The following is a 14,842-nucleotide window of genomic DNA, read 5'->3' on the forward strand; positions in this document are numbered from 1 at the left end:
GGTTCATCTGAACCACTGAACTCTGGACTGGAGTGACAACTTTTTCCTCTCTGTCAAGGATGCTGTGTAGCTAACACAATTCTAGATGCTCAGGAATGTTGGTTCACTGTGTACAATGCCTGATTCAGGAACTGAGGCTTAGTCTCCCCACCCCTCCCTTAAGAAAAGGCTGTTCTGAGTCTTCTTAAGGACGGGATGCTGGGACTCGGTGTCTCAGTCACACCCTCTCTAGAAACCTGTTTCCTTGCATCTTCTCACTTAGGGCAGTTGTCAGAACTCTCTCCGTCCTGCCTCCCTCGCCCACATAACCTGTCCCTGGAACGCCATTCATTTGTTCCTTCTCCATGTTGTGTTCATCATATGCCCACTGGTGTTGACAGGTATCCCTTCACTTTTCTTGAAACAATAACATGTCTCTCCCCATCCCTGGGTAGCCCCTTTCACTTCTGCTATTGCAGTGAAGAATGGCTCCAACGTCAGTAACTGGACCACACCATAGTAAACATGATTGACAGCTTTTTTTTTTTTTTTTTCACATGCAGACTTCTTAAAGTCAGCTAGATACCTTGCCCTTTTCAAATGCCTCTCCTTAACAAAAATTATAGAATCATCTAGCCACTTAATCTAGCTGTGTCATGATCTGTGCCACCAAGGCTCCTGCTGGACTGTGTATGGCAGAGCTAGTCTGCTCTTCCTGGCGCCCATTCCCCTTTCCTGCAGTTCTGCAGTGCTGACAAGGCCCATGCTGCCTCCCAGAAAGGCAGCAGGCACTGATTTTTGGGAGGAGGAGGGATAGGTCATGATGTCTCCTCCATTAGTAAGGAAGAATAATACTGGTAAGCAATTACTACTGTTTTACCACAATGCATATAATGGAATATCATATAGCCATTAATTTTTGAAGAATATTTATTGACATGGGAAAATGCTTACAGTATGTTAAAGAAGAAAGCAGGATACAAATCTGTAAATACAGCATGATCCCAATCTAGTAGTAAAATAAATTATATACGCATAGAAAAAACACAGGACAGAAATACGCTGAAACATTAACAGAGACTATCTCAGGTGGTGGGTTGTGGGGTGAATGATTAACTTTAGTATTTTCTGTATTCTCCAGACTTTCCACAATGAAACATATTATTTTTAAAATCCGAGGGGGAAGGGAAGTCAACATAAGAAACATCTAGTACTGGGAGGCAGCAAGACGGATGGTTGTGAGGGGAGGTTGCATACTTATACCACCTCTGCCCACATCTTTTTTATTAAGGAGGGACAGTAAGGTCGATTCTGTCCACCTCTCAGGACCAGTGGGTGTGTGAAAGGGGCTTGAAAGGGCCTCAGGTATTTGCTGACTATTACTCTAAAGCAGCAGCTCAAGTGCCTTATGTTCAAACTTGCTTCCCCATACCCTGTTTTAAAGACTGGGAGGGATGTAGACACAGGGGCCTGCAGAGCGCAGTTGGCCAGTGTATTCTCACCATCCCCATTGCAGGTCACTGAGCCAAGACATGTCGAGGGTCAGGGCAGGGCGGCGGTGTTGGGGAGCCTGCAGCCCTAATCTCTGACCTAAAGCATTCCACACCCTTATCTGAAATTCAGTACTAACTGAGCATGTTTCCTGCTCATACTTCAATTTCATTTTGGTCACCTCCCTACTTAGTAAGTTCTTTAAGCCAGTTATGCTGAAATATTTATTGCTTAAAACAGCCCAAGAATTACCAGTCTCCCAGCATTCTAAAGTCATAAGGAGGCACAAGGTGGACCCCCGAGGCAATGTGAAGGGGAAGGTAAGGTGTTGGGGGGTCAGGCCAGCCCGAGTTGGAGTCTTCCTTGCTGTGTGATGTTGGGTAACTTACTGTACTTTCCAGAGGTGATCTCTAACATGAGATGTGATGAGGATACACAAGATAAAGATACATAAAAAGCCCAGCACAGAGCAAGCAATTGACAAATGTTGGTTCTCTTTCCATGTGCAAGATGAAGTCACTTGCATCTTCTCCCTCTGCAAATTCTCTCTCCAAAACAAAGCCTAGTGCCCAGCACAGAGAAATTCAAAATGAAACAGAACTCACTGAAAACAGAAGAGCACAGTAACTTAAACAAGACTGTTCAAACACTAACTCTGCATAAAGCTGGCAAGATGGTATTTCATTAAACATGTCTTCATTTAGGTAAGCGACACTCATGCCAAAGCTATTTGATTGCAGAAATTATAAAAATATCTTAAAAATGCATTTGTAGAATGAAGTAACAAAAATACTCAAAATTCTTTTTTCTAAACTTTTTTTCACTTAATCTAATATTATGAATTACCAAGTTTCACTTTATTTACTGTTAAAACATGGGTCGCCTATAACTTCTACTCCAGTTATTTTGGATGAAAATCCTAAAATGTATTGTGTTCTTTATAGTCTTTTTATAGAGTATTCTGGATTTAACTTTTTTAAAAAAGAAACACAAGGTCATCATTATGAGAATTAGTTTACAGGCCATACTATTGTATGGATACTTTCTGGGTCAACTAGAATGTCCTTTGGGAAACAGATGGTTCCAGACTTATGATGCCTCAAGTAGTTCTCATTGTCCCCACATTCCTATCCAGTTTTCAGTTGGATTTTTGCTGCTTTCAGTAGGTCTGCCTTCCATCCAACAGCCTCCTCTTTTGCCATATATATATATATTTTTTGGTGGACTTGGAAGTCAGATAACTAAACATGTTAAAATATACGCAAATTTTAGTAAAGAGGCAAAAAGTGAGATAGATTCTTGAGGCTCTCACGTAGAAATAAATTGTAAGAAACTTTGACATCTCTTTTGGCAGCTCAAAGGCCTTTTAAAACTGAATTCCTGATTTGTACTTTTGCCAGAGAAGTGGCTTCTGGATAAATGACATTTCACTAATACTCTGTGTACTTTATCCTTAGAAAAGCTATTTATTACAACTGAGATAATAGATGTAAAAGCACTTTAAAAAAGCATAAACTGTGAAATAGTATTGTTTACCCCAATAAACAATAAATAATATTGTTTATAAAGAAACACACACAGATGGCTAAATTGAATCAACCCCAATGTTTTATTTAAAGTTTTAAAAGGCAGTGGTTAAGCACATTATGTGTATATATATGTATGTATATACATACATACATATATATATATATAAGAGGAAACCAACCCCTTTTCAACTTTAGCCATTGATTAACTAGACCCACTGTCTATTGCATGATTCATTTTCTACTTTTTCATATGACCAATCTGTTTTACCAAAGTAAAAACAGCCTTAATCAGTTTAACAGTAACTATTTGTGTTTCTTTTTTAAATAAATAAAGTTACCATTAAACTGATCACATATGGTAGAAAGGTAGAACACACACAAGCACACACAGTCCCCGATTTAAAACATGTGGCGTATGAATGACCTATATGTACAAATGGGTGCTGCTGTCTCCTCCACCCTCAGCAGAGGCCACAGAAGAACTCCCAGTACCCAGGGCTCCCCATTCCCTCTTCCGGGTTGGAGGGTATGTTTTCCTGGCACCCCTATGTTAGACCTCAGAATGCATGCTCCCCATGCAGCAATACAGATGGGGGTTCAGTTCTATGGTACTAGTGTTCAGGTTATTAGGGAATAAATAGGCATTGGTAGCTGCCTCAGAACTAAACCATCTTTTGTAACTTTATAGGGAGAAATGTATTCTGAAGTTCTAGATAAGTGACATACAAACTTTTTTGAATGTAATCAGTTTGCAAGTCTGGGGCTGTGTATGTGTGTGTGCGTGTGTGTGTGTGTGCGTGTGTGTGAGTCTCTATAGATTTATACAAAATTGAAATGAAGTGAAGAGTGGGGCTAGGCCTATGGAGCAGCTGCTTGGCTTCCATTCACTCAGTCCTGATCTAAAGGGTCACTTGCCTTCGCCCCTTTTAGCAGCTCATTCTGCTTCCCATGTGCCTCCGTCTCTGGAGAGATTCAGAAAGGGCAGCTCACACAAGTGAGAGGAAGGACACAGCTAAATCTTCTGTTAAGAATCTTGGCAAACAGAACTGCCAGATTCAACCAGGGCTGCTTTATAGAGTGAAGTCCTTCAGTTCCATCTTGACAGAATGGAATTTTTTTTCCCTCTTCCTAGTCCCTGCAACTCCATCTAACTGCAGCTCTGTATGAATGCCTCAATATCGCAAAAACACAGGATCACTTCTTAAATACGCTGGATTCTCAATGAGTAAACCAGTTAATGTGTTTCTAGCCAAAGCAAGGGCATAAATGTTTTAGAGAAAAGATTCCCCTGGAGCTACAGAGAAAAGATGCTGATAAAAGCAATATTGAGAGTTGAGCAGGTGATGCTTTCAGTCTGTGTCAGAGCTGGTCTCCTCGATGACAGAGTACTGGTTGAGTGCTTCTTCCAAAGGCGTTATTGTCCCATCAGGTTTTAGTCCCATTGGTTTAAGCAACTCCTCTCTGGAAAAAGAGATAAAAGAGAGAGAAAAAAGTATTCACCAGCATCACACACACACCCTCCCCCCGCCCGAATCCACATCCTTTAAAAAAAAAAGAAAAGTCTTTAAAAACCAAAGTATTTTTCCTCAAGCTCTCTCTGTGTGTTTGTAACAGGAAAGATGAAAGGGGTATGGAAAGAAAAAGAGGGAGATAAAAGACTTCATTCACACAGGCCAAACCTACTAAGCCAATTAAAAGTATGAAAAGTCAAGGTCTAAATGGGCTCAGGACAAGGAGCAGGTCTCTTCTGTTTTTAATAATTGACTTTTTTTCCTTTTGTGGATTTGTTTTAGTTAAGAAGTTGAAGCTGCCAAAATTTCACCTGTCCCAGTGGACCAGCCATGTAATTAAATGGCTGATTTGATATGTATGGATTTAATTTAATGGAATAAATCTGCCATTTGATTTTTCCCTGTCCAGTCTCTAGTGATATATAAGTACTTATTGATTTCAAATCAGTTGGCCTTTCCCAACTTTCTCCCTCCCTTTTCTTTCCTTCTTTCTCTCCTTCTTTTTTAAAAAAACACCATTGCTTTTGTTTGTGGCAGTTTAATTATGGGATTGACAGCCATTTTAATCTCTTCAAAGCGCCCCAACTGCCTCTCCTCAGCTAATCCAATTATATCTACTCCACAAGTTACGGCCTCATCTAAAGATGATTAATTATTGATTAAGCCAATCAAAAAGCGTTAGGAAAGATTTATTTAATCTTTTCATGGGCTCTTATTTATTATATGGAGATTATGGTGAATGTACCTGTTGAGCTGCTAACTCTAGTCCTCCTCCCACCCCAAAAAGTCAGCAGTGTACTTTAAAAGGAGTCTTGAAGAGCACATGAGCTGCTTAAAACTTATTTCTCACAGAAACGGGCATTGCCCTCTAAAAACATGTCTACAACAAGAACCCACATGGCAGCAACTGTAATGTTGGTGGGAGCTAGAGTGAAGGAAGGTAATAAAGCCTCCTCTCCCTCTGCTTCCTTGTGGTTGTCCCTCAGGCCAGCACAAAGAAGGGCTCCCTACTGGGAAGGGCCAGCCACACAACCGTGTGCTAGTGTTACAAGTGCAGAGAGACTTCTGGGGAAGGGGAGAACAGCTCAGGGGACGCTGGATAAGCCAACAGGAGCCTATCAAGCAGCTCTTACCAGAAGACTACTGCTGAGAGTCTGAAGACTCTATTAATATGGATGGTTGACTGGTTAAATTGAGGTTGCTAAATATTTATCAAGTAGGAAATGTGTTTCGTGATCCCAGAAATGGGGTCAGAATCATAGAATTTAAAGCGGCCTTAGAGATCATTTAGTCCAACTCCCTTGTTTAATAAAGGAGACTGAGTGACTTACCCAAGGTCACACGTCTAGTGGCAAAACTGGACCTGGGACAGTCCCTGAACCCCAGCCCAGGGCTCTCTGCACATCTGCTCTAACTGCACTGAAGGAACACACTCTGAGTTCAGCTGCTCAACAACTATGTGCTGAGAACTGTGTCATATACTGGGGAGAGAAGGAAGGCCAGGCACAGCTGCTGCCCTCGAGCAGTGCGTGAAACATACACACGGAAAATAACTCAGGACATAATGGGGTAAATGCTGTAACAGGATCAGGAACAAAGGAAATCACAGCTCCTGAGACGAAGCATCGATCTAATTGCCTGGGGAAGGTGGGAGCAGCACCTCTGGGGAGGTGTCCTATGCCAGGCAAAGATGGCACAGGACTCTGCCAGCAAGGGAGATTGTGTGGAGGGCTCTGTATGGTCCCACCTACTTGTGACTGTATAGACCTTTCTGGATTGTGTCAATTTCTTTCTCTGCTCTCAAGCTGGGAAAGGGCCCAGTGTTTGGGGAGGGGAGAGATTCACTGAAGGAGCAGCAGGAAGTAAGTCTGCAAGGGCAGTTTGGGGTTTGGCAGTCAAGTGTCTTGAATGTCAAAGTAAGCAGCTTGGGTCCTAGCCTGTAAGGAATGCCCGGCCAGGGTTGGTTTATAGGGAAGAATCTCTGGCAGCAGTGCAAAGACACGTCGGAATCGGGGAAACTGGCAGAGAGGCAAGTCACGAGGATGTCACTGTAACAGTGCGTGTGAGAGGAGACAGAAAGTTGGGCTGTGGCTGTGGTTGTGGGAAGAAAAGGCATCACTTCCAAGGTAGAGCTGTCATCCACTGGGAGGGCAGAGTTGGTAAAGGGGAGTGAGGAAGAGTGTCTCTATGGCTCCCAGCTCAGATGACCATGTGGATGGTGACCATTCATTCGAGCAAGAGCACAGCAGATGGAGCAGATTTGGGGGGACGGGGAAGACACTAACATCTTTCAGGACAGTGAAGAACTCTGCATGACAACCAGGTAGAAATGTTTAGTGGAACTAGAGAACAATCTGCTTCCACTGAAACTTCTCTCTAGCACCAGTTCATACTCCACATCTGTACTTTAGTAACAATTCCTAGTTGTGGTTGTCCTGAAGGCCTTTGTGATACTGGACACTGTTTACTAATAATCAATACAAAAGGAGAAGGGCACCACCTTCTGGGGTGAAACATTAAGGGATCAGAAAGTTCAAAGGTTTGAAGGGGTTGGTGACTGCAGAACAGTAAGGTGGGGTGGGGTGAAGGGTATGGGGGTGTGGAATGGGATCAGTAGATGAGATTGCATGAATTCTACCAAGATAGTGATGAACTGCTGGGGGGGCATGCCATCACTCCTAATATTTCTGTATTTCTCTGGTAACAGAATGATACTGGGGCTAGCTACCAGCTTGCACAAGGTAGCCAGTACTTTCTCATCCAAACCCAGGAGGAATATTTTCAAATCAAGTCCATAGGTTGCACCCCTACTCCCTAATCCAATTTTATAATAGAAATAATTAAAAACATTACAAAAGTTTTATAGCCAAATTATGAAAATTCATCTATAGAATAAAGGGGCTCATATTTTAATGCTCACCTGTGAACTATTCTTCTCAAGGCTTTATTTTTTGGATTTTCTCTATCACCCCTCTACTAACATAGAAGCTCTTCTAAGGATATGAATTATTTTCTTTTTCACATGGCTATAGGATGCTATAGGATGTCTTGTCTTACTGACACTCCTGTAGGAGAGGTGTCAGTGATAACTGGCCAAATAATTATGCATTCATGCAGATAAATTAAGGCGGCAATGTGATCCACTGGAAAGAACAAAAAGGTCTAGAGTCAGGAAGTCTCTTTGAAGTCCTGGCTCTTCCACTTACCAGTTGTGTGATCTTGGGCAAGTCTCTGAGTCTCTGTATTCCCGTCTGTGAAATGGGGATAATAATACTAGCTCTACCTACCTACTTCCTAGTGATGACTTAAGGGGTTATAGTACTAGCAGTGGTAGTAGTAACAGCAACAATAATAGTATAAATGAAAGAGTTCTATGTACTGTAAAGGAGTCCTAAATATTAGTTGTTGTTATTGTGGTACAGTGAAAGGCATATAAAGGTTTTGGAATCAGACCTAGGTTCTATAGCAGTAAGATCTTGAATTCTCTGAACTTCAGTTTCCTTATCGGTAGAATTGGGATAGGAATACCCATTTCACTGAATCGTCATGAGGGTGAAAGGTCATTATACATATGAAATACATAGTGTGATGGCTGGGGTGTAGTTGGAACCCATGAGATGCATTTCCTGTCCTTTATGTGCTTATGGAAGGAAGGTTTCCACAAGATTGTTAGGGCAGTCTTTGGGAATAAGTGGGGGAAGAATATGCAGAAGCAAATAAAAGACATGGTCCCTGTCCTCAAGAAGCTTTTAGTCAGTTCAGAAGGTAAAACACACACACATTAAACAATATTAAAGGAATTACAGAACAGCAGATCAACAAGCTTGAGATGATTAACAGGCAGAGCCCTGCTTTCCCTAGCTTGACAGTTCAGTACACCCTTACTGTATTTGAAATTTATTTAAAGGCAATTTCTCATCCTGTTTGGGAATGGAAGGAGAGAGGATCACTTACAGATAGACTCTTTTCTCTTATGGACCCCGAGGCTTACTTTTCAAACCCCCATCCTAATGATTCTGCTCTTCCTCTCTATCATATAACAGCCCACAAATACCAAAATGAATTCTTTGATATAGAAACTTACTCCTAAAAGGTCTGAAAAATGACCTGGTTATACTAAACTGCTTCATTTAGTAAGATCTGTTGTATCTAGATGAGCAAGATGTGGACAGAGAATGGGAAGCATTAATGAATACCACAGAACTGTTATTCCACCAGTCATATGGGCTATGTACACGTGGGAGGGACACGGAGGAGATGGGGATGCTGATCACAGGCTCCTGGCAGGAGATGGGTTCAGGGCCAGACTGTAATGGCAGTGATGGACACAGATTCACAGGGAGAAAGGCATCCCGAAGCAGGAGGTTAGTCAAGCAAAGGCACAGAAGCAAGAGTCAGTTGTGTGCAGGGACTGGCAAGCAGGCTGGCTTGGCTGAGATAAAGGAAAAAGAAAGCTCAAGACAGATATGGGGTACAAAAGAGGATTTGGATGGAGACTTTGCAATCCTGGGCTGACAAGTCTGGGTTACAGTACAGAGATATTTTGTCTTCTATTTCAAGGGTCCCATATTTTAAGACTATTTATTAAAAATAATTCTTATTACAAAGGTTGAAAGCTATAAAACAATACTGCTTTGACATTTAAAAAGAAAATATTCTACACTGTATTCATTTTCATATCCCTATGTGTCTAGCACAGTGCCTTGCAGATGGTAGATCCTCAATAAGTGTTTATGAACTCAATTTAGCTGCAGTTGGTATTATCTTGTATTTTCACAGAAAGGAATGGTATAGTGTTTTATGTGACACCTAATAAACAAACCCTGACCAAGAGAAAAGGTTCATTTTCATCACCAAGATTTACAATTAGGAAAAGTATTAGCATTCTACAGGGAATTCTGCATGATGCTTTCCAGAGATTTCTCATTTTCTACAGGACTTGAGCAACTTGAGGACAGAGTCCATGTCTTCTCTGGCTGTGATCTGCAGGATCTAGGATGGGCACATAATAGGTGCTCAGTAAAGTTCTACTGAAAGAATATAATACATGGGTCATAGCATCAATGGACAATGGTAGAGAACCATTTGCCACGAGTCATCCTCATACTATTTTGACTATAATTACTTCCCTGATGAGTCAATGTCATCAGACATTCTGACCGTCCAGAAATCAAGGCCCTCTTTGTGCCATACAACCTGGAATTTCCAACCACTGATTCATGTAGACTCGGCTGCTTACATCTGGGGCACCAGTGGGTCTAGACTCAGATTGTCCACTAATGTGCTGGGTGTCCTTGGGCAAGTCATTTCCTTCTCTGGGCTTGAGTCTCCCCATCTATAAAATGAAGGGGTTGGACAAGATGATCCCTAAGATTCTATTCTAATTCCAAGAGACTAAATATTAGGTTACTAAATAATTATGATCTACTTAAAAAGCGGCTAGGTTTTTAAGACACTGAAACTGCTAGGCTTTTGTTTCTAATCAAGATCTTCTAAACCTAAAAGTCAAGTACAGCAGCCTACCTAATTGTCACTGACATACACCAAGACCACAAGTCCTTTCTGCAAAGCTACCAGCAAAATGATTAGAATGATTCCAAAAATAAAATCAAAGCAATGGCAAATGTTACAAGGATGGATCTAAATTTAATCATGGCCCTCAATAAACAGGCCATTTCATGAAGAGTTACTGGTCCTAAATTATAAAGGTCCCATCTAAAAAGGATGGCTAGGTGTTAGATATATGTAGATCATGGTTAAACGAAGATACTATATACTGAAATGTGCATCAGGGTTAAGATATTCACATAGCAATAACTCCTTCATACTTACCTTCAATGCTATACACAGGCCTTAACACAAGTTAAGACTGCCCTCGTTATCATCAAAAAGTACAGTGATGTCTACTGGATAAAGAGCCCATTCTAGGCACTGTGACAGTATCATGGCGGGCTTCTCATCTGATCAGGCATCTGGCCAGGGAAGAGATAAGCCTCCAAGAATGTTCAACTGGAACGAAACATCATTTAGAAATTTGATCTTACTAAACGATAAGGAACCATAATCTATAAGGGCTTGGCCAGGAACGAGGACACAGATAAAGCACGTCCAAGAAAGGAAACCTTATTTTGCCCCAGCCTAACCCTTAGGACTGCTAACGGAAACCAAAAAGTACTTTTTTTAAAGGTTTAGGGGTGGGAGATTATGGAATTTATACCATATTGAAAGCTTTATAGTCTGTCTTTTTTTTCCCCAGATATAGTTCCACATTTTCCTGAGCCACCATTTCCCTGTAAGTATGCTCCTCTGGGATGCCTGGGCTTATACAACCTCTCAGGACTTAGCGAAAGCTCCACTTTTTAGACTTCTGGTTCCTACGTAACTTTCCCCCAGAAATGACAGTGCAATATTGGGGCTCAGATACTAACATACCCAATAGCACATTATAGAATAGGCCAGATGTGTATGTGTATAAAACACCTTACTTGACCTGGAAACAAGAGAATACTCTTGCCCAAAGCACATGTTTTTGTGCAATACAAACAAAGCATTCAATTCAAGTGTACTTGTTGAAAAACAGGACATAATTAAGCAGTTGGTAAAATGCATTCTTGTTTCCCACTTGCAGATCTCCCAAGAGTCCCTTCGAATTTACCTATACGAGTTTCAGCTTCCCGCTTGCCACTTAGCTTGATAACGACTCAAAAATCATTCCCTTGTTTTCAAGGGCTCTTCTTTCTTGTCTGCTCTGTGTACTACAGGGCAGTATTGACACATGGAATTAATGACAGGGTCTGTAATGAAACAACAGTCATGCAAACACCAGTCTGCTCTTTTGATAAAACAGCATGTTAGAGACCTATTCACCTCCCTCTAATTGAGTACTGCATAATAGTTCCAATCCTTTTATGTAACATATTTTGTTCTATGATTAGAAAAGAAGAAAAAGGGGGAACCTATGAAGCATTGCTTCCTTCAATCACCCCCTGATTAATTCTGATTTTAATGAGGGTGGCTGTTATTTAGGCAGGTTCTGTTACATACTTGTTTTGTTGACTTCTGTACAATGTATAACAAAACCCAGGATGGGATAATTGGGAACCATTTCTTTGGCACAGGGATTCCTGTTCTTAATGTAAGGTTGGCTTGGAAAAAAAGAACCCTGACATTTAAAATTAGCCATTTTGTATTTAATTCCTTTCACATTTGGAAGATAGGATGAAAATAAATATATAAATAAAGTATTTTAATTAACAGAGCTTTTCCAAAAATGCCTGCTGTAACGGAGCCTGTGAGAGCCCCGAGAAGGAAGCTCTGTAATCTTTGCTATAATTCTGAGAGTGCATCTTATTTCAATACTTGAGCATCAATGGAATAGTCCATAATCTATTGAAGTACAATGGATTTCCTCAAAACTTGTGATATTCTGAAGTGTTTTAAATGCTTTGTCCTCAAGAAATTAATACAACTTTTGGCACTAGTTAAATGTTCAGTTATATACCATCAGAGCATGTCCTTTGCTGACCCTTCATCTTTCAGTATAATCTTCCATCTGATGGCTTCCTAGTGCTGAAGTTATACTCATCTTTTACTAAGCCACTAACCAATAGGTAGGAGAGGTGTGGTGGCTTTTCTGTACCAAATCCGAGGTCTTCAAGCTCCATTTCTCAAAAACATTTCTGAGACCCTTCCCTCAGCCTCACCGTCATGCTTTGGGATTGGGTACAGTTGGGAAGTTAAAATATACAACATAAAAATATCATTCCCAAGAGAAATGGATATGGCACACTGTCCACACCATGCATGTCCTTCCACTTCGGGAGCTGAACAAACAGGCAATAGCCTTGTAAATAGGGAAGACTTTCTAAAGTTAATTTTCTTCATATGATCACACTGAATATAAGAATCTGTCAGAATATCCTCTTTTCAAAATAATTAAAATATTTTATAGTAACATAGAATCATAGCAGTTTTACTGGTTTCCTTCATATGAAGCTGTTTTTGTTTTTGATATAAACTACTTAGGACCTGACTTGATATTTGAGAAAAGCTCAATTATGGATTGAAAAAGCAGGAATGGCCTCCAAATCTTAATTTTCTTCTCAGGTAAATAGGCTTACTATCTGTCTTTGTCCTTTGAATCTATTTAAAATTTAGAGCATCTTACTGAAGATAATCAGACTGACAAATTTGAGAGCTGTATGTTGGTAATTTTTTAAAATAACAGTTAAGATTTAGAGTCTGAAGTCTAAGAACCAAATCCTGACTATATCACTAACAAGACGGCTGATCTTGGTTTAGATACTTAATCACTGGTCCCATTTACGCCTCAATAAAATATCTCTTACCCTATCTAATTCACAAGGCTGTTTTCAAACTTAAAAGCAATATATAAAATATTAGTCTTTTATTATTCTCATTTCTGTTAGAAGATCACATGCAAAGCTTCTAAAAATGTGTTATCCACCTCACATTAAAGAGTATGGTTAAGAAAATATAGAGAAAGAGGTTAGGGATAATGTTAGAAAAATAAAACTGAGTTTTACCCTTAAGTGAAGGTGATCTTTATTTCTTGGTAATTTCTCTACAGACCTTTCTATCCTGTTGTCCAAAATTAGCAAAATAAATATTAATAAGAGGTCAGCATGCCAACTGACAGTGTTGAATAAAGCAGTAGAAATGGAAGTTCTGACATGTTCTTCTCCATTAGAAAGGAGGAGGGTGACTAAGAGCAAGTAGTCAATGGAGATTATTCTTATTTGATGTTTCTCTAATAAACAAAAGTCATTTTGGCTAGTGCTTAAATCAAGAGCTCAAAGTAGGCATTCCTACTACAGAGTTAAGGGACAATGACTACTAATAAGCAATACAAAGATTGCATGACATCCTACTTAGAGGTGTCCAGCCAGTGGAAAGGCCCTCTTTAACCTAAAGATGAACAATATCGTATTTCTCCCTTACCACTGTAAGGGTATATTAGTTTAACTGGATCCACGTTCCTTTAATTAAGCTTCTAAGCAAACTTGCAGTGTATTTTTATTGAGATAGAACAGTGCTATCTAACAGAAACATAATGTAAGCCATACATACGTAATCTTAAATGTTCTAGTAGCCACATCGAAAAAGTAAGAAAAGTAAGATTAGTTTTAAAATAATTTGCTTAACCCAATATATCAAAAATATTATTTCAACATAAATTCATAATAAACAATTGAGGTATTTTATATTCTCTTTTTGTACTGAGTCTTTGTTGTTGTTGTTGTTTTTTTTGTACTGAGTCTTTGAATGTCTGAGTATTTTAACACTTAGAAGACATCCCAATTCAGACTAGCCGTAGTCATATATGACTAGTGGTTACCATATCGGACAGTGCAGATCTAAAGGATTTTCTGATGTTAGCAATTGAGATCATTACACTTTCGTACCCACAATAGATCTTACAATGCTATAAAAACTGGATCATATTTCTGAAATGTACCTACAAAGCATTTCCTTGGTTAACTCATCAAGGTGGGAGTAATCACAGTTGTTATTTTTATAAGCAGAGTCAAGAAATTTAGTTATAAAGAAAAAATTATATAGTTATTACTTTCAGTCATAAATTACCTGTCCCAGCTTTAATAAGCTTAAAAATAATATTTGGAGACTAAAGGGGAACTATTTCTATATTTGGTACTTGCATTTATTAAGAAAGCCATGTTCCACCAATACTACATAATGGCTAGTAAAATTATATTGGACAAGGAATAGATAAGAAAGGGAAGAAATGGAAAACAATTATTTATATAGATGTAAATTTTAGAAGATTTTGATATAATTTATAAGCAAAAAGGCAGTGTACCTTGTTAAACAGTGATGGGGTAAGTATGCAGTAGAAGATTAGTCAGTCCTGTTCCAATTAAGAAACTAAGGGGGATTAGAAAAGTCAAAACAAAGTTTGAAACTTGAAATATTACTTCCCTTGGTTAGTTTAGGCTTAAGCCATCAATCTTCTCTCCCCTCTTCTGGAGGAGGCTGTGCTGTTATATGCAAATTGTGTGCTGTAGCTAAGGTGAATGCAATTGTATTAGCCACACTGGACTTGCTTAACCACATACAATCCAAATTCTAATCTCCTGCTTAAGTTGCAGGGACTTATATTTTTTCCAGTTCAAAAAAGGAAAGAAGAGGTGGAGAGGCAGGCCAATTTCATCCTCTTTCCCACCTCTGTTCTCACATTAAAAATGTCAAATGAAGCTTTCTATAATCTCCATGCCTCAGGCCTTAATGCTTATGTCTGATAAATATTACAATTATCATTCTATATTAAAGAAATTAGGTACCCCATTATTT

At 39.6% G+C, this 14,842-nt stretch overlaps 1 protein-coding gene across 5 annotated transcripts in view; it reads right to left on the minus strand.

Moving 5' to 3' along the window:
- Positions 1–895: 895 nt before the first annotated feature.
- Positions 896–14,842, minus strand: part of RIC8B (RIC8 guanine nucleotide exchange factor B) — a 103,125-nt gene continuing 89,178 nt past the window's right edge. For 2 of the 5 annotated variants that reach the window (XR_003511109.1, XR_003511108.1), the window contains 3 exons: positions 11,166–11,304; positions 10,343–10,519; positions 896–4,460 (listed from right to left, as the gene is read on the minus strand). Coding sequence is in view for 2 of the 5 variants with exons in the window: in XM_027541889.1 (XP_027397690.1) it covers positions 4,349–4,460 (112 nt within the window). In the remaining 3 variants the exon portion in view is untranslated. The remainder of the gene's footprint in view (positions 4,461–10,342; positions 10,520–11,165; positions 11,305–14,842) is intronic. The other 3 variants (XM_027541889.1, XM_027541891.1, XM_027541890.1) reach the window with 2 other exon arrangements.

This window comes from Bos indicus x Bos taurus, chromosome 5 (genome assembly GCF_003369695.1).
Source record: "Bos indicus x Bos taurus breed Angus x Brahman F1 hybrid chromosome 5, Bos_hybrid_MaternalHap_v2.0, whole genome shotgun sequence".
NCBI lineage: Eukaryota > Metazoa > Chordata > Mammalia > Artiodactyla > Bovidae > Bos > Bos indicus x Bos taurus.